Here is a 19382-nt window from a genome sequence, read left to right as displayed (position 1 = left end):
CCCATTAGGCTCTACGTATATGGCTCTCCATTAGGCTGCCCTTACTTAATCTTCCCTTTCCTCACCATTCTTCCCATCATATCGTATAATGTATCCACATTGACTTTCTTATTTTTTTTTATTTTTTGGTGAGGAAGATTAGCCCTGAGCTAACATCTGTTGTCAATCTTCCTCTTTTTGCTGAGGAAGATTGGCCCTGCTAACATCTGTGCCCTTTTTTATATGTGGGACGCCTGCACAGCATGGCTTGATGAGCGGTGCATAGGTCTGCACCCAGGAACTGAACCTGCAAACCCTGGGCCACTGAAGCAGAGCACGTGAACTTAACGACTACGCCACCGGGCCGGCCCCCACATTGACTTTCTTGAAATTCTTTTGATGGGCTGTGTATTTTCACCCCCTCAAATCACTCCCTTATAAACGCTCTCTCCACCACCAACGCCCTCAGGTCTACCATCACTTTTGACCTCCAGTCTTTGGTTGCCTGGGTAACTCCTACTCGTTCTTCAGGACTCAACTCTGAAGTCACCAATTCCTGATCTCTTCCCTGCCACATCACAAGGCTGAACTAGGGTCTTCTCCATATTCTCCATTCTTACCCTACACACATGTCTACCATAGCATTTAATTCACCCTCTGACCCCCAGCTAGATATGTAACTATAAATATAAAAATATAATTAAAGGAAATGTTCCAAAATGATTAACGTTTACTGTAAATTAATGATTTATGCATATCTCCAGGGCCTATCACAGGGCTAGTATATAGTGAGTGCTCAGTAAATATTTTGTGGCATATATGAATGAGTAAAAGAGTACAATTAACCTTTCTAGCTATGGCGAAAGCAGCAAGGACATAGGAACATTATTACTCTAACTCTCTCATTTTTTTCAGGAATTACAACTGTCCTTACAATGACCACGATCAATACCCACCTCCGGGAGACTCTCCCTAAAATCCCCTATGTGAAGGCCATTGACATGTACCTGATGGGGTGCTTTGTCTTTGTTTTCATGGCCCTTCTGGAATATGCTTTGGTCAACTACATCTTCTTTGGGAGGGGACCCCAGCGCCAAAAGAAAGCAGCTGAGAAGGCTGCTAGTGCCAACAATGAGAAGATGCGCCTGGATGTCAACAAGGTAAATTCAGAGGGCAAGCCCTCCTTGCTTCCTAAACTCATAGAAGAATGCCAGCAGCATAGGTTAATGGCCTTGTTTAACAAATGAGGAAACCAAGGCCCAGGGAAGAGAATGGGTAATTTCCCCCAAATCACAAAGATAATTAGTGATGGAGGCATATTTAGAGCCAAAACTCATGACATGACGTTTGGATGCCCTTTACCTAAATGCTAGGCTTGCCCAAACCATAGACATCTGAGAACCACCTTTGTGACTTTATCCATATATGAGTATAATGTCTACTATTATTTATGTTATATTAATTTAAATTTACTCACTTTATTTAAATTTATTTTAAAAGAAAATTTCATATTTAAATAAATATTACTTGCCGAAAGCTAATCTTAATAAATAAATAAAAACAAATAAATAAATAAAAATGAAACTGTCATTAAATTCTAGGTTATACTATACTAGATGAAGGTTCTGGGCCTGAGTGCTGCATTCTCTTTGATTTGAAAGAGAGATAAGTAAGGACAGAGATGTATTAAAGATCCACCTGCAACAAACTGAGACTTTCTCCTTGAAATCATCAAATAATAGAAAGAGAAGTGGAGGGGAAAAAAAGAATAATTTTCTCCTTAAGTGACAGAGAATTACTTAATGCCTTGCACATGTACCACTTAAAATCACTGAAGCATTTGACTGCTGGAGGCTAAATCTTGCCTAAGTCAGACATAGTCAAAGAACAATTCCCACACAGTTGTAAACCCGGTTTATTCTTCAAGGCAATAGTTCTCAACCTTGGGTACCCAATTGAATGACTAGGAGAGCATTAAAAAATACAGAAGCCTAGGTTCTTTCCCCAGAAATTCTGATTTGATGGTCCTAGGGTATGCCTGCACATCATAATTTTTAAAAATTCTCCAAATGTTATTCTATTTTGCAGCCAAGATTTAGAATCTCCATTTTGAGGCTTTTGACAGCAGTTCCAATGGATCTACCCCTCTTTACTCCCAAAAGTGACCTCACTTGGCTTCCTGTTATAGAACTTTCTGCACTAAACAGAATTTTTATGTATGTATTTTCCCATAGTCCAATTTGAACCCTTGAGAATAGACAAAGAAAACAAGGTCTTACTTTAGTATCTCCCATAAGTAGTGTTTATGAAGTAGTACATAACGTTGTATTTGATAAATAGTTCATAGTGATGGAAATAGGAAAACAGTAATACTTTTAAACCATCTGAAATTATTAACCATACCAATAATTATTTAATTGACATTTTAATATTTCTAACTTTAATTCCAAGGATAGCACACCATAAATAATCTCTACCATTGGGTTTATTTGAAGCAAACTCAATGAAAGCTTCTGACTCACTAATGTTTTCCACATATCCATAGGTCTGATATTTGATTTTGGACTATTCTCTAATCGAAGGCACTCTTCCCAGGAGATGATATTTGTAATGATGCAAATTTTAAGTATAGCCCTTGAAAGCCAATGAACCACGGGTCTAGGAAATTGTCAATTTCTTTCCAATGCTTGAGGTTTCACTTATTAGAATCTATCAATAGATTCCAAATTAGCATTATGGTTCTCTTGGGCTGTGAAGTGAGAGAATGCTTTTCAAACCCATTTTATGATTTTCCTGATATAGTAGCCTTAATAAAGAAAAGAAAATGAATAAATAAATAAAACTATCTCACAGGACTGCAGTTTGAAATGAGTCTAAATCAATTGCCTAATGCAAAGCTGTCTTAATAAGATAACATCCGATCTCTTTTTGCTTTCATCTACCCTGTTTTTTCATACCAATTTGCATTTAAATGATAAATTTGAGACCCAGAGAATGGCAGTTTTATAGCAAACTGAACCTGGAGTGCTTCAGATAGTTTTAAATTCAATGTACTGAGATGGAGGTAGAGAATGGTTCACTGGGCAGGTAGCACATAGTGGTGAGAAGCCCATCCTCTTGGCTGAAGTTGGACCCACAATTCAGAGCATAGAATATAAGAGAACAAAAAAGATACCAGAGTTCTTCTAGAACAGTGGCTCTCAAAACACAGGTGATTTTGCCCCCAGGAGGATCTTTGGCAATGTCTGTAGATATTTTGGGTTGTCAAAACTGGGAAGAGAGGATTACTACTGGGATCTAGTGGGTAGAGGCCAGGGATGCTGCTAAACACCCTACAGTGCATCAGACAGCCTCCCCATAACAAAGAATTATCTAGCTCAAAATGTTGATAGTGCTGAGGCTAAAAATCGTACTCTGGTCCAATCCTCTGGCTTCAAACATGAGAAACTAAGGCCCAGAAAAATATAAAATGCTTGTCCTATTGGGGCTGGCCAGGTGGCGCAAGCCGTTAAGTGGGCGCGCTCCGCTGCGGCGGCCTGGGGTTCGCTGGTTCAGATCCTGCGTGCGCACCGATGCACCGCTTGTCGGGCCATGCTGTGGCAGGTGTCCCATATAAAGTGGAGGAAGATGGGCATGGATGTTAGCCCAGGGCCAGTCTTCCTCAGCAAAAAAAAAAAAAAAGAGGATTGGCAGATGTTAGCTCAGGGCTGATCTTCACAAAAAAAAAAATACTTGTCCTATTCTTAAAACTCTTTGACACAAGTGGTTTCTCCACTTACTTTGATCAGTGTGCATAACATCAAGACATCAGGAGTGATGATTTAGCACAATGGTTCTGAACAAATATTTTGGAGTCAGTCAGGTTCAGTTTTCACCCTCCATTTAATAGTTGTGTGACAATAGCAAAAAAAAAAAAAAATCAGCTTCTCTGACCCTTCAGTTTCCTCATCTATAAAATGGGGTTAATTCTTCCCTCATAGGTTATTGTGAAGATTATTTGTGATAATGTGTAGAGAGGCTAACATAGTCCCCCGTACATGTTAAGCACTCAGTAAGTGGTGAATATTAATAAAATATTAATGGGCATTATTACTTTTTAAAATAAAATTTACAGTCTCCAGACCTATTGGCTATGCATGCTTGTGTGTTTTACACGCTCTAGCATGCAAGATGCAATCCCATCCCTAAAAGAGAGTGTTATCTACAGTGGAATGTTTCATGTCAGAAATTTTAAAGTCAAAGCAAGGAAATAATTTTTCGACAGGTATTAGCTATAAAATCTATAGCAAACCAATTACGAACTTTATCAATTATTTCTTAGGCCAGAACACTTTGAGTCATCTTGATTAGATTAAAACGAAAAGGTAATCATCTCACAGTCCCAACGCCCACGGTTTCTTTTTAACGTAGAGTGAAAGGTTAGAGGAGAACCACACTGGGCTCTGATTGCACGGTGCTTTCTTTTGTGTCAGCATCATGAATAATGCCACTCTATTTCTTATCAAGAATGTCCTTTCTTTTCAGCTGTAATTCTAAAATTATTTTTTTTTCAAAGATGGGGCACATATAATCAACTAAGTATTGTTGGCTGCTCTGGAAAAATCAGTCACTAGGAGAGGGATTGACTTTTTCAGCTTCTGTTGATGATTTCTTAGAGACAGAACCAGCATGTCAGATCATCTAAAGCACTCTTTCCACTTTATTTTTTGTGCTCTGTCCTGAGGTCAGGGAGGGAGGAAAATGGGAAGCCTAGCCAGGTGGGAGCCCACTGTTAAACTTCAATGGCATACTTCCACAACTTTCCAATCTCTTCTCTGTGTTAGTTTCCTGTAAGTTTTTATTTTAACAAGAGTATCTGCAGCTTTTAAATCAGTTCTTATCCTGTCATTTTAACTGATGTAAAAACTAAGGCTCTTAGTAAAGTGAAATATCCAAGGTTGCAGAGCAAAGTTAACAAAATTTCTGAGAAGATCTAGGTTTTCTAGCCCTTATCCAGTGTACATTCTGCTGTGCTGGCAAGTGAAAAAATAATATAAAATTAAAAAGCTGATTCCACATTAGTCATATATTCAGTTCAGTTGACTGCACTTGAAAAAAACCCACCTGTCTACACATGAGAGTCCATGGCTGACAAGCAGTATCATTTTCACGTTGTCTTAATGCGACAAATTAACTTGTAAAATACTAACATTTTTAAAATAAACCTCAAGCCGACAAGAGGTGTACTGAATATTTTTTTTTCCCAAGTGTCTTTTGGAGTAGTTCAAAACAATATAATCTCTATCTTAGTGTTAGGAGAGCCCTTCCTGTTATCCCTTGCATTCTTCTATTTGTGTGTGTGTTTCCTTATAGAATTTGCTTTTGATTAATTTCCCCCACTTTTCTTGCTCGTGCCTTTAGTTTTTCAGCTCTTCTTTTTTTCTTTTAAGCTTTATGTTGCTTCCTTGTTTATTTTTCTGCCAATAACTAAGTGATAACATGTTTGTGAATTTAGTTACTCCTACATTTTCACCACCTTGCTTCTTGCATATCTGAAACTCTTCCAGTATCCTTCTTGTATTGAGAGACCCACAACCACCAGTTTTCCAAATAAAGCTGCACCAAAAAGATCTCCATTTGGGGACATTCTTTATTCTGCTTTCAAAAGGGTGTTGTGAGTCTCTGTGTTGTCTTGATCCATTGTGCCTACGTTTTTGTTACGCAAAACCACTAAGATCTTTTAAATCTATTTATTTCTAGTGCTTGGAATTAGATTTTTTCAAAAGATACAACTAATTAGAAGTCCTATTCTCTGTTAACATCAGCCTTTTTTAAAGACCAGTAGCGTTTATCTATATCCAATTTACTTTAACCACCAATCCTCATCTAGTGGCATCAGTCGACTTAATTAGCACATTCTCTACTTTGTCTTCCAGATTTTTTATAAAGATATTAAACAAAATGGGACCCAATATCGATCCTTGTGGGACCCAACTGGAAACCTCTCCCCAACTAGACGGACTACCAATTACGATTTCTCTCTGTATACGGTTAGATAGCCAGTTTTTAATCCATTTATTTGTATTTCTGTTGGAACCAATTTGTTTAGCTGTTCCCTTTAAAATAATGTATGGGGTCTTTGCAGATAACCTATGGACTTGTATCCTCAGAGACGTGGGGATAAGTTGCATGTTTTTGTGAGACTCTAATGAGGTTCTCCCGAGTGTGTTTTTTTAATATAGCTGTGATGAAACTAAGCTTCAGTGTTCCATTCACTCATTATTTTTGTGCTAGGTAAAAGAAACCGAGTGGACCATATTTTGAGATTCCTTTTCATTTGTATTGAGAATATAGAGTGTCATTACATAGTACGACATTTCTTAGTTTTGTTGTTGTGTTTCTTTTGGTTAGTGAAATAGGTGGAGAATTATACATTTCTTCTACCGGTTGGCTCAGAATTCAGGAACCTATATTTTCTGTTCTAGATTATTAATTTTGTGTCTAAGAATGTCATGTTTGCATCAAGTCCTTGTTGCTTTATTGTTGTTTATTTTACAAATAAGTATTACCTCGGTAGGCCCAGCACTATTATAATGATAGATAAGAGGCAATAATTGAGATTGTTCCTTATCAAAACTCTTGATTTAAATGAACTCCAAAGAAAGCCTTTTTTTGGCTGATACTTAAGGTTTAGTTTCTGAATCCTCATGTGTTTTCAATTCTTAATTGGCAAATTGTCATTCACATTGCCCTCCAAATTGGAAGACAGGGAGGAGGAGATGAGAATTGTCATCATTCCACCTTATCATCATTACTTGTCCAGCTCAAGTTGTTTTTTGTTTCTTTGTTTGTTTGTTTTCTATTTCTTGGTGATATTGAGTGCTTGTGAATCTTTCCTGTGAGGACTTGATGCCAGATGAGCTGTCATTATTATATCTTCTAAGTATTATGCTCTTCCTTAATTTTATTGCTCTGACCCCAAATTCCTTGGTACCTCATTTTTATTGCCTTTGGGGTAAGGGAGAAGTATGGTTAACATGTTAAATTGCTACTTTGTTTTGGTATTTTAAGTTACTTTTTAACTTCATTACTTGTCCTGTCATATATTGTAAGAGTCTGTTAAATGGTATTAGGTAGATTTCAGGAGAAGAGATGTTTGAAACTTTATTAATCACTATTTTAGTCCTTATCCCCTAAACATCCAGCCTCTACTATGTCTGTTCTCTCAGACTATTTCGTTGGTGGTGTTGCTGCTGTTCGAGTTTTCAACTCTAGCTGCTCTTGTTCAAATTGAATAGAATGATTTGATTGGGCAGTATTCTGGGTAGAATGCTAATCATTTAGAAGCAAACACGTTTGACAATTGGAGTCTGGGTTTATGATGAAAACAGTTGAAGAATGTTGTATTTTTCAAAACTAAAATCAAAATATACTGATTGGTCTAATGAATGGGTAAAGTTACATGAAAATTCAGGAGAATCCTCAGATTATGAGGATATTTTAAAGAAAATTTGCTTCTTTGGTGCATTAAATTTTTTAGTTGATGGCTTGATAGAGATAATGATATTCTTTGATGCCATAATTTAGACCCTTATTTGTCAAAACTCTTTCTCTATTTCATAACACTTTATGTTAAAGAGAATGTTCAATGATTTACATTGAAATATGAGTCTTAATGTCTTCTGCTTTTATACTTTTCTTTGTTGAGTATGTCTTTATTCTGTCCTTTGACTTCTCTCTTAAGTTCATATGTAGAGTATGAAATAAGGACTGGTATTCAAAAGTTCGAAAAATGAGCTGTTAAACCTGTAACCTGTAAAAGTACCAAGATGGATGTGACAATTCTCAGGGGCAGTGGGGTGCTCTGGGAAGATGGTGGCTTTTAGAATGAGACTGAACTGGGTTCACATTCAGGCATGGTCTTTTATGAGCTGTGTGACGCTGGATATGTTTAACCTTTTCATCCTTCAAGTTCCTCAGCTGAAAGCTGAAACACTAATTTCTGCCTCCTATTACTGCTGAGAGGATTAAATGAGACAATTATTAAGGGCCTTATACAGTACCAGACAAAGAGCACTCAATAAATAGTTACTATTATTCTGGAGATGGTAGCAGGGAGTGTGTATCTTTCTCAGTTTTTCTTTCTTTAGCTCTGTTACTATTTTTCTGATTATAAAACTGATACATGATCATTCTTTTAAAAAAAAAGGTGAATGAAAACCACCTGCACCCCCACACCCAGATACAGTCACTGTTGACATTGCCTTTTGTTCACACTTAGTGATATACTTTTATATAAATAATTATACTCTACTCTTGTTGATACTACTATTCTCCATTTACGTTTTTGTATCTTTAAGTATGTATCATTTCTAATAGCTACAAGATATTTTATTGAATGTAGGTACCATAATTTATGTAACGAGCACTTATTATTAGATATTTGCATTGTTTCTAAGTGGTTTTCCATTATAAACAATTCTAAAATAAGCACTGCATTGCTGACATGTTTGCACACCATTGATTCTTGATATATATATTAAAACGGTATTTCTGGGTCAGAAAGTATGTGCCTTTAAAATGATGATAGATATTGCCAAGTTGTTCCCTGCAAAAGTTCTGCTATGGTTTACATACCTACTACACTGTATGAAGGCATGGCAGTACACACACACACACACACACACACACACACACACACACACACACAAATATCACCCAGTCCTTGAAATGACAAAGAAATAGAAAACTGATGCCTAACTGTGTCCAACTGTGAAAAGTGTTAGAGAAGTAGAGATAGAAGAATCCCAAAAACCCATGGGCAATTTTCCTCCCCTCCATCCAAAGCCATAGAGAGTAAAACAGCAATAGAAAAACAAAACAAAAGCAATCAACACCCAACTCAAACTGAAGCTCTGCAGAGAGGCAGAGATGCATAAGCAGGGCCAATATTAGTGTAAGCGGGGTCCAGAGAAATCTACCCAAGCTGTGTATGAGCAAATGGGAAAACCCTATAGAAACGTTTACATCAAGATGAAGCATCTTAACAAAGAAACAGCACAGCAACTGTGCAGGAAAACTACCATATGACTCTGTCTCTTTCTCTCTCATTTGGTGGAGAGAGGAACTCGGGATGCAGAAGACAGATAATGACTCTTTTATTGGGGGGAAAAAATGAATACTTTAGGATAAATTAAAATTTTTCGTAACAAAAGTCTTTTTCTCACCGAAAATTAAAGAGGATATGAAACAAAAGATCAAAGAAGAGATGATAAACAAGAGGCCAAGAGATGATTAAAAAGGCAAAAATGAAGGTGAAGCAATCTTTATAGAAACTGATAACTGAACCTAAAACAGTAAGAAGGAGAATAAGTGTGGCAATAATCAAGGCAGTAACACATAGTTCAGGCTGTAGAAAGTCATGCCAAATGCAGAGGAAAGGAGATGTCGAGATAAAAACCACTTAGAGAAAACATAATAAGTACACAGGACAGGTACAGTAGAGTAAATATGCAGAACCATGATGTTAGTGAGGTACAGAATGAAACAAATGAAAAAGAAAAAAATACTTGACTGATGTCAATAACTAATTATAATAATGATAATAATAAATACTCTTGAATGCCTTCTATGTGCGTACACTTTACATATATTATGGCATCATGTAAATCCTTATTATTACCCTATGTTGCAGTAATTACAATTTTACAGATGATGAACTGAGACACAGAGAGCATAATTAACTTGCTTAAGTTGGACAACTAAGAAATGGTTGAACAGAATATAGGACTAGAGGTCACACCCTTAACTACTATGCTGTATATGTTTATACATACCTGTGATGAAATGAATCAGTAGGCCAAGAGATATACTAGGTTCCAAGCTAAAAATTATACAATCTCATTACCATCTTATTATATCCTTAATATATCCTTATTATTAAACTTCCAGTCAGAAAAAGTGAAGGATTTTCAAGGAAGAAAAAAAGAAAAGAAAAAGATAGGTCTCAAACTACTCCATAGTAATATAAAACTTTATAAGACAATGGAAAAATGGTACAGGGTTCTGAGCGGAAGAACATATAACCCAAGAATATTATTATTGATATATAAAAACAGAAGAAAGACAATCTATTCTCAATATGCAAGGTCTTAGGGAACATAGCATGCATGAGTCCTTATTTTTTTTTTTTAAATAATAGCTTTATAAAAAAATTTAGCCCCCAACAAAAGGTCATCAAAGTGAGGAACTTTTGAATAGGAAAAGCCAGTATGCTAGCATTTAGAACTTAAGACAGCATGTGGAACTAAAACTATATGACTTCAGAAATTAAAGTTACAGAATAAAAGATAATTGAAATATTTTTGGGGGCCGGCCCGGTGGTGTAGCGGTTAAATGCACGCGCTCCACTGCTGGCGGCACGAGTTCGGATCCCTGGCGCATACTGATGCACCGCTTGTCAGGCCATGCTGTGGTGGCATCGCATATAAAATAGAGGAAAATGGGCACAGATGTTAGCCCATGGCCAGTCTTCCTCAGCAAAAAGAGGAGGATTGGCATGGATGTTAGCTCAGGGCTGATCTTCTTCACACACACACAAAAAAAAGATAATTGAAATATTTTTAAAAGCTGGATACTAAAGGTATATAAAAAGAATAAATCAGGATGCATATTGTTGTGGAGGGACAGTGTTTGTTTTCTAATTCATAGCAAGGACTCAATATTTACTCTAATTTTTAGAGTTTATGAATCAAGAAGTTGAAGATTAAGGATATGTTTAAAATTAGCATAGATAACTACTATGACAGTGTTTCTCAAAGGGTCTACCATAGACTGCCTGCATTAGGGTCATCTGGGATGCTTGCTTAAAAAGTAAACTCTACCTGAGACGTTATAAGTCAAAATCTTTAGTGGGAACACTGAGGAGCCTACATTTTTCTCTCTCAGATCTTTGAGGTGTACATAAACCATGAAAATCTAGGATCGTTATGGTAGAAGAATCAAAAACTGACAATTAATCTTATAAAAACTTTTGATAAGAAGAAGGAAATAAAGTAAAGAAAGATGTAAATAATGTAGCTAAAGCTAGAATCAGAAATCAGGATAAGGACAACTTAAAAGCACATTTAGAGCAGAAATTAAGATGATAAAATTAAGATGAAGCTTATCTTAACTGTTATAACTAGAGCATATATTAATTAACCTATCAAAAGGATAAGACTCACAGATTAAATCAAGCAATTAAACCCAAGAAAGTGCTATTTATTAAGGATACTTTTAAAGTAAAGATATTGGAAAATATTCTAAGTAAAGTCACAGGCAAAAGCAAATGAGGCAAATATAAATCTGAAGAAAATTGAGGATTGAATATTATTACTGTATAAGGATGAATTGAAGGTAAAATATATTGACTGAGAGATATTTTTAATAATTGCATCTAAAATAAAGATATAGTCATTGATTAAAAATTCATATATAATTCATAACATTCAAATTGAAATAGCATCCAAGTAAATTAAAGTGATAGGAAATAAAAAGAGAAAATGAAAGAAATATTACCTAAGAAATATATTTAATAAAGTTTATTAGTTGTGTAAATGAATTTTTATACAACTCATGTCAAAGATACAATAGAAATTAATTTAAAGAACATTTAGAAAATAATAGCAATTTAAAATACTGCATAATTAATCCTAAATGATGTGGTTAAAATGGTTAATAGTGGGAAAGTTATAGCTTCAAACACGTTTCCAGCAAGTCATTTTAAAAAGTAAATTAAATGTACAATTCAAGTTAAAAAAAGAGCAACAGGGCCCGCCCGGTGGCGTAGTGGTTAAGTTCTTGTGCTCGGCTTCGGCGGCCCGGGTTCGCAGGTTCAGGTCCTGGGCGCAGACCTATGCACCGCTCATCAAGCCATGCTGTGGCGGTGTCCCATATACACAATAGAGGAAGATGGGCACAGATGTTAGCTCAGGGCTAATCTTCTGCAGCGAAAAGAGGAAGATTGGCAATGGATGTTAGCTCAGGGTTGATCTTCCTCACCAAAAAAAAAAAGAAAAAAAGAGAAAGCAACAAAATACCTCAAAGAAGCAGAAGAAATTAATTAATCAAGATCAGTTATAAGTTAACAAATTAGAAAATCAAAACAAGATAATGTACAAATAAGTCAGTCCTTTAACAAAAAAGTTAAGTAAAACAGGGAAATAATTGATCAAGGAAAAGCTTAGTAAAGAAGCAAAGAGGGAGCCAATATGGATACAGCAAAGGAGAAATTTTTTTAAAGCGTAATAATTATATAGAAAGGTGAAATTAAAAGAAAATTATGCAAAGATCTTAGAAAATGTGGATCAAATATATGACATCCTTAGAAAACATAAATTAGCAAAACTGACCTTAGTAGAAAGAGAAAACAAAAACAGACCAATTACCAGAGATAAAACTAAGAAAATTGACAGAAAAATGTAATTTCCACTCCAAAAGGGCATCTGGCCTAGAAGGTTTCAACAAGAAATCCTGTCAAACGTTAAAAAGCAGCTACTTCCAGTGGTATTTAAACTCTTGCAGATCATAACAGAAAGAAGAAAAAGCTTCCAAATGATTTAGGAAGTAGCATAATATAAATAAGGTGCCACAACCATGTCTAAAAAACAACAAAAGTACAGGAAGGAAACATGGATCCACTTCACTAATGAATACCAATGGGTGGAAAAAATCCTTAAATAAGTTTGTCAAGTTGAATCCAGAGAACACTAACAGCAAACTACAACATAACCACATGGTGTCATTTCAAAGTAAACATATAATATTATTTACCATCTTAATAAGTGGAAAAAGTGAAAAGTTTTTCATCCTTCCAATAGATGCCAAAAGGTATTCAAAGATATCTACTGAATTCAGTATTCATTCTTGGTTACAAATTTAACATCCTTTAGGAGATTGGGAAGTGATGATGGGTATTTCCTTGCTATGGGTTTCTCTATTTCTTTTTCTATCTAACCAAAAGTTCTATCTCTTACCTCTTGTCTTAGGGTGGAACAATAAAGGCAGGAACAAGAAATAGATGCTCATCATCACCACTGTTATTTAACTTTTTCAAAATAATCAGCCAGTGAAATTACATCAGATAAAATAAGGAATGTTAGAAAAGAAGAAAAATAATTTTACTCTTAGCAAAAAAAATAATACTTTATTCAAGCAAAATCCGAGAGAATTAACTGAGAGAAACTTTTAGAAACCGTATGACAAGTTAGGAAAGTTTCCACAGCTTTTCTATGCAAAGAGTATATAAACAATAATAAAAAATACACTGTAAAGAAAGGGAAGGAAGGAGCCCTTTTATCAATAATAAGTTTTTAATGAAAGAAAACTGCTTTTTTAAAAAAATCCTTATTTTTCTTTAAAGACAACATTTTAAAGGAATCAGTTCTTTCTAAATTATTCTATGAATTTAGTGTAATCACGTAGGACGACTAATGGGCTTCATTTTGGGTTTGTTTCTTTAGTGGTTTTTTTAAGAAATTTGACACAGTAATTCTAAAGTTTATTTGAAAGAAAAAATATATATGTAGAATCAGGAAAATGAAAAATAATAAGAAAAGAATAGCTCTACCAGAAGTTGAAATGAATTATAAAACCAGAGTGGTTAATGCAGTATGACACTGAATTACTGCTCTCTAAATAAAGATAATAGAAATTGACTTAGAAACATAATAAAATTAAGTTCTTAATGAAAGTATTATTTCATATCATTGGGAACATGTGAATTATTTAATAAACAGCAGTGAGCAACTGGATGACCATTAGGAATATATAAATGTAGTACCATGTATCTAACCTACCTCTTCCTCCGGATTAAATTCTAGATAAATCAAAGATTTAAATTTTTTTTAAAAAAAGAGGAAAAAATACATAAAAGCGGAAAATCTTTATAAATATTTTAATAAACATGGATTAGGTAAAACAAGTCAGAAAATACAGAATCGAGAAAAGAATAATGTTTGACCTTGTAAAAAATGTTTAATTTCTGTATTTTTTTCTCTCTTGCCATTCTTATCAGGTAAACCTTTTCTTTCCACAGTGAACATAATTTTTTTTGTCTTCTTTCTAATTACATTTTTTAAAGCACAGAGTTACTTTCATTTATGTAATAGTTAAAAGTAGAAGAAAGTAAAAACTATCTGAATCCTGCTTTTTTTCCTGAGAAAAAAACATAAAGAATATTTTGTAATCATTTTTTTCATACATCTATTACATCTCTTTATGCTTCTATATGCATAGATCCTCTTTCTCACTTTCCCTTCATAAATGTTGATTATTGATTGCTCTTTGCAATTTATAATGGACGTAATCTTACTTTAACTTGTACTTTTCACATTTCTTAAATGATTGAGTAACTTTTCATATATTTATGTGCTGTTTTAATTGGCTTCCCTTTGAATTGCCTATGGTTATTCTTTTCCGTTTTTCTTTGTTTTCAGTTTTAAGAGTTCTAAGTATCATAAATATATTAACTGCTTATTAGTTACGTGCATTGCAGATATTTTTCCCAAGCTCTCATTCATGCCATAACAACTTTTTAATTTTTATATTGTCTAATCATTTCTACTTTTGTAGTTTCTGGGTTTCCAGGAATAGATTAAAATTTCTCTTGAAACTTTGTTAGGCATATAGTCTTCTAAATTTTTCTGAAAGTTCTTTTTATACTTAATTTATTTTTTCCTGTTTTACATTTAATCCATCTTGGATAATGCATTATTGTTAGTGCAAGAAAATAGTCAACTGTGTATTTTTCCAGGGCTAAACCAATAGCACAGGCATTACTGCATTATTATGTTTTTAAATTTGTTTTCCCAGTGGTTACATTTGGAGAGTGGGATAGGATGGTAGGAACACTTCTGTTTTTCACTTTATATCTGTCTGTAGTGTTCGAACTCTTACAATGAGTGTGTATTACTTTCAAAATATAAGAAAATATGTGTGTGTATGTATACATATTCCCACCTGCTTTTCCAGTAGGATCCTAGGATCCTTTTATTACATTCTCTTTCTTGCACATACACACTCTCACCATACCTACCACACCCATGCACATAAAAACCACACACAAAGACAACTCCTACTTTTTCCTATGCTTCATATATCACTTAACCAGAATAACCCAAGATAATGTACGTGTATTTGTACATATACAAATAGTACATGCTCATTTCTAATTATTACTTATATTATATTCCAATAATTACTGCTGTCAGAAAGAAAAAAGGAAGGAAGGGAGGATAGGAAGAAAGGAGAGAAGAAGAGAAAGAGAAAAAGAGAGATTGGTCTGGACTGAACAGTGCCTGCTCCACCCTGGGAGCAGTCAAGCCCATGCTCATGCCATCCAGTTTCTTGTTGATGTTGTCACCAGAGATTCAAGATTCCGATGACACAGTTAGACCAAGAGATCTCTAGTATTTTTTCCAAGCTTGGACATACCAGTAGCAACACTGTTCATGGCTCCCTGCAGATATAGTTCTCTACAAAAATAAAATTAATTTTGTAACTCAGTGCAGTAGACTGAAACTCGGGAAACTCAGGATTTAAGTTTCAACTCGGACACTTAAGCCATAGTTGTAACATCAGAGAAATCAACCTGTCTTGTAAAATAAGGATGTGATCTCCAAGATCTCATCCACCTTAAAAATCTTGTAGTTCTAGAATCTATAGTTCTAGTTCTAGAATCATACAGTTCTGAGCCTTTCTGCCTGAGATTCATTAGTCCCATAGCCTCCTTTCAATTCAACCTACTGTCATTTATTTCTGCTACAAGCAATTGCTCATTAATTTAAAATTTAGAAACACTGACACAGAATATATACCATACTCTGTGGTTAAAAACCATTTTCTTTAACAAATTTCCTTTTGGAAAAATGTGAAAAGAGTCTGTAGAGAGAAATATTATAAAATAATTTTCTGGGTTAAGAATGACTACAAGTACTTTGGACTCAACTCCTGTTCTAAAAATGATTCATCTGAAAAGATATACTTCTTACATTGGATAAATCAGAAGAGAAATTAAATAGTTAGTAAGCTGTAAAGTAAGTAGTGAATAACTAAGCATGCAGGTCCTTTAGATTATAATAATTTGTGCCCTGGTGTAGTATTTATACTTTTTCAATGTGTTTCCTGTGATATGTCATTTATTATCTCAAAAATCACCAGATACATGATGGGTAGATATAATCCCCATTTTACAGATGAGAAAATGGAACAGACACCTAGGAAGTCATCAGTGAAACACATTCCTGGGACCAGAGCCCCTTGATCTTCCTGCCATGTGCTTTTCCACTGCATGGCCAGTTTTCTGAGTCCCTTCTCATTCACTGAATCTGGTCATCTCCTGTCCTGCAAAGAGGCAAAAACTTTCTAGGACTCATTTCTTTCCAATTAGGTTTTTTTCCTAGAATGAAAATCACAACCAAGGAGTTAAATTTTAAAAACATATTTATTCTGTCAGAATACCCAGGTCACCACTAAATAAAACTTAAAACAGCAGAAAAAGTATATATGTAACACTTGGTGGTTTTTCAAAGCACATAATAATACTTTGTCTCTTTGGGTGCTCAATTCCATTCCAGAATTTGGAATACAGCACCACTAACATAGGCTACCATGTTGTTAAATCAGTACTGGCAGTCAAACCCACTTTGTAGTGGATTATCAACATAGTCTTTCAGGAAAAACATGTACTAGTTTTCAATTTTAAGACAAAGATTCCCCTTTTAAAGCTCCTGAAGTTTAGTATGATACTTACGTATGCTATAAACGTTTAATTTCTTTCATTTTCTCCCTCATAAATACCTGTCAGTAAATTGATGGTGTATTTTGCAGTTGATAGAATCTCAGATTTTAGGAAATGTAGTAACAGTCCTAGTATCATAAATACAATTATTACTGAGAAAACTCTGGAAGGATTATGAACTGTTGAAAAACATAAAGAAAGAAAGAAAACTGTGTGTTCCATGGGCAGCTTTGGGAATTAAGGACTGACATTAAATTTGTATTAACCATCTTTCTGTTAATACTGAATTATTTTGTAAAAAAAACAAGCACAGTACCTCCAGCAAGCCTTGTGTTCCTAAAGAAATTAGGAATTTTTTATGGCCTCTACTGAGAAGAGGTTTGCGGGGTTGCTTGATGCTTGTTTAATTTTGGCAAAGGGCACCTAGGGAAACATAACAAAAATGGACCCTGACATAATTTTGAAATCTCCCTCAGCAATAAACAAGCTGTCTCTTTGCCTTTCAACTCTACTGCTAGCGTCTGCTGCAGAAAATTTCTGGAAGCTGGACCAGCTTCAAGGACACCAGAGCCGGCTTCTTCCACTGAGTCACAGGACACCTGCCCTGCCTCCCTCAGGGGGGGAGCATCTCTGAGTTGCAGAGGGCAAGCTGCTAACCCCAGGTGCCACCTGAGAGTGCGCTACCATGACGAGGCCTCGCCCCTGAATACTGCTTTGTGGAGCATCTCACATTTCCTCCCCCAGGATCAGGAGTTGTTTAGTTCAGCAGTTGAGAATGTTGGTCCCCTGCAGCCAAAGACATGGGCTGCATTCCTATGAGAGTCTTACAGCCACACTTTGCCCCCCTCATCGCAGCCAGCTGCAGGATAATATTAAACTTTTCTCACAAGAGACACAGATTTGGAAGGAATATCACAAATATGTTGATCATTCAGCAAGTATATCAAATTCTTTCTCCTGGAGAATAGCACAGTGGTTCAGAGCATAGGCAGACCTAGCTTAATCATTCCTACTCGACTTGGGATTTGAGACAGCGCTGAGTGCAAGCCCCATGACTGTCACTTTTTAGCTATGTGAGCATGGAAAAGCTCTCTGAGTCTCAGTTTCCTCATTGTGAAATGGGGCTTACAGTTCCACCCTGAAACGGTGCTTTTAAGGATTGCAGGACAAAGTACATGGAAAGTACTTGGCAGGTAGTAAGCATTGGATAAGTGGTAATCACGAGGTTGATGTCTATCATGCGAGGGATCACAAGGGCAGAACTCTGACTATTCTTCTCCTATTTCTTAAGATTTGTTTCTAAATTCAGAAGCACTGTCTCTCTCAGCCTGTTGGAATAGTCCACTGCCCCTGTCATATTCTTTTAAGTAGTACGAGATAATCAGAATGAATAGTACATGGTACAGCTGATGCATGCTATGAATTTCAGAGGAGGGAGATGATACCTTCAGACACATGTTCAAGAACAGCTTCACAGAGTAAAAGGTACATTCCATCTCAAAAAAGGGAGCGAAGAGCTGTTTCACTCAGATAGGATGTATATGGTTATGATAGAACAACAGTATTTTAATCCGTGAAAGAACATTCAAGGATCCTCACTGATACCCAGAGAGGGGGAATGACTAGGTCAAGGACACACAGCAATTAAATAGCAAAGACCCCAGTTATCAGGCATAACCTGCCAGTTGTGCAGCACTGCCTTTCATTCTTTGACTTGGCAATACATGATAATTTGACCTAGATCCTTCCTCAGTTCCTTGCATTGTTCCAACAAAGCACTCTGAGAAATGGCAATAAACAAGAAACCATTCTGGTGCGGTGGAAAAGATTTCATTCCAGCTCCTACCCACTGTGCAACATTGAGCAAGTCACTCCCTCTATCTGAACTACCACTAATATCTTTTAAAAGCTAACATTTACCAAGAGTTTACAAGTGCTCTACTTGGATTGTCTCTTACCATCCACTGGCCCATAGCAGCATTTATAGGGGGTCATCCTGAGACCACAACATCAGAATCACCAATACTTTAAGAAATGCAGATCCCCAGCCCATCCCTCGATTTACTGAAGCAGAATTTCTGATGGCCGAAGAATTTAAATTTTAGCAAATTCCCCAAAGATTCAGATGCTCATCAAAGTTTGAAGCTTGCTGATTTACTAGGTACTCTTATAACCATCTGAAATTTTACTGATGACAAAAGCTGAGGCCCAGGGAGAAGTAATATATTCGGTCACACAGCTAGTAAGTGGCAAAGCTGGGATTTGAACCCAGGTCTTTTTTTATTTGAGAGTTTTCAATATTTGACACAGAGTCTAGCAGATATTTTATTCTTTAGCAAAGCATCGTTTTTGCAGCTGGGTTTGATTTCTTTCTTGTCTCCTAAATTCATAATTTTCTTCATTTCCTAACTCAGCCTGCAGCCTATGTTTTGTAAAGTTTAGTCACTTTCACTGTCTGCCATCGTCTGCAAATCTCAGAGTCAAGGGTCATTTGGTGTCAAAACAGAGCGGAGAGATGTTTGATGAGGCTGTGTCAGATCAACAGCAGTTCTCCTAACGAGAGTTAGGTTGTGAGAGTGGATGGTGCATTTGGCAGATTCTCACTGGAGTAGTTCACCGTGTAATTGGCTAACTGCACAGAAGC

At 35.7% G+C, this 19382-nt stretch overlaps 1 protein-coding gene across 4 annotated transcripts in view; it reads left to right on the top strand.

Moving 5' to 3' along the window:
• Positions 1-19382, top strand: part of GABRB2 (gamma-aminobutyric acid type A receptor subunit beta2) — a 244604-nt gene that overhangs the window by 202102 nt on the left and 23120 nt on the right. For 3 of the 4 annotated variants that reach the window (XM_058545398.1, XM_058545407.1, XM_058545389.1), the window contains exon 9: positions 895-1139. In XM_058545398.1, the coding sequence (XP_058401381.1) occupies positions 895-1139 (245 nt within the window). Of the gene's footprint in view, positions 1-894; positions 1140-5894; positions 6009-19382 lie in introns of all 4 variants that reach the window. The other variant, XM_058545415.1, reaches the window with a different exon arrangement.

This window comes from Diceros bicornis, chromosome 1 (assembly GCF_020826845.1).
Source record: "Diceros bicornis minor isolate mBicDic1 chromosome 1, mDicBic1.mat.cur, whole genome shotgun sequence".
Classification (NCBI taxonomy): Eukaryota; Metazoa; Chordata; class Mammalia; order Perissodactyla; family Rhinocerotidae; genus Diceros; species Diceros bicornis.
Note: the sequence above shows the minus strand (reverse complement) of the source record. Positions and strands in the feature narration are given on the sequence as shown.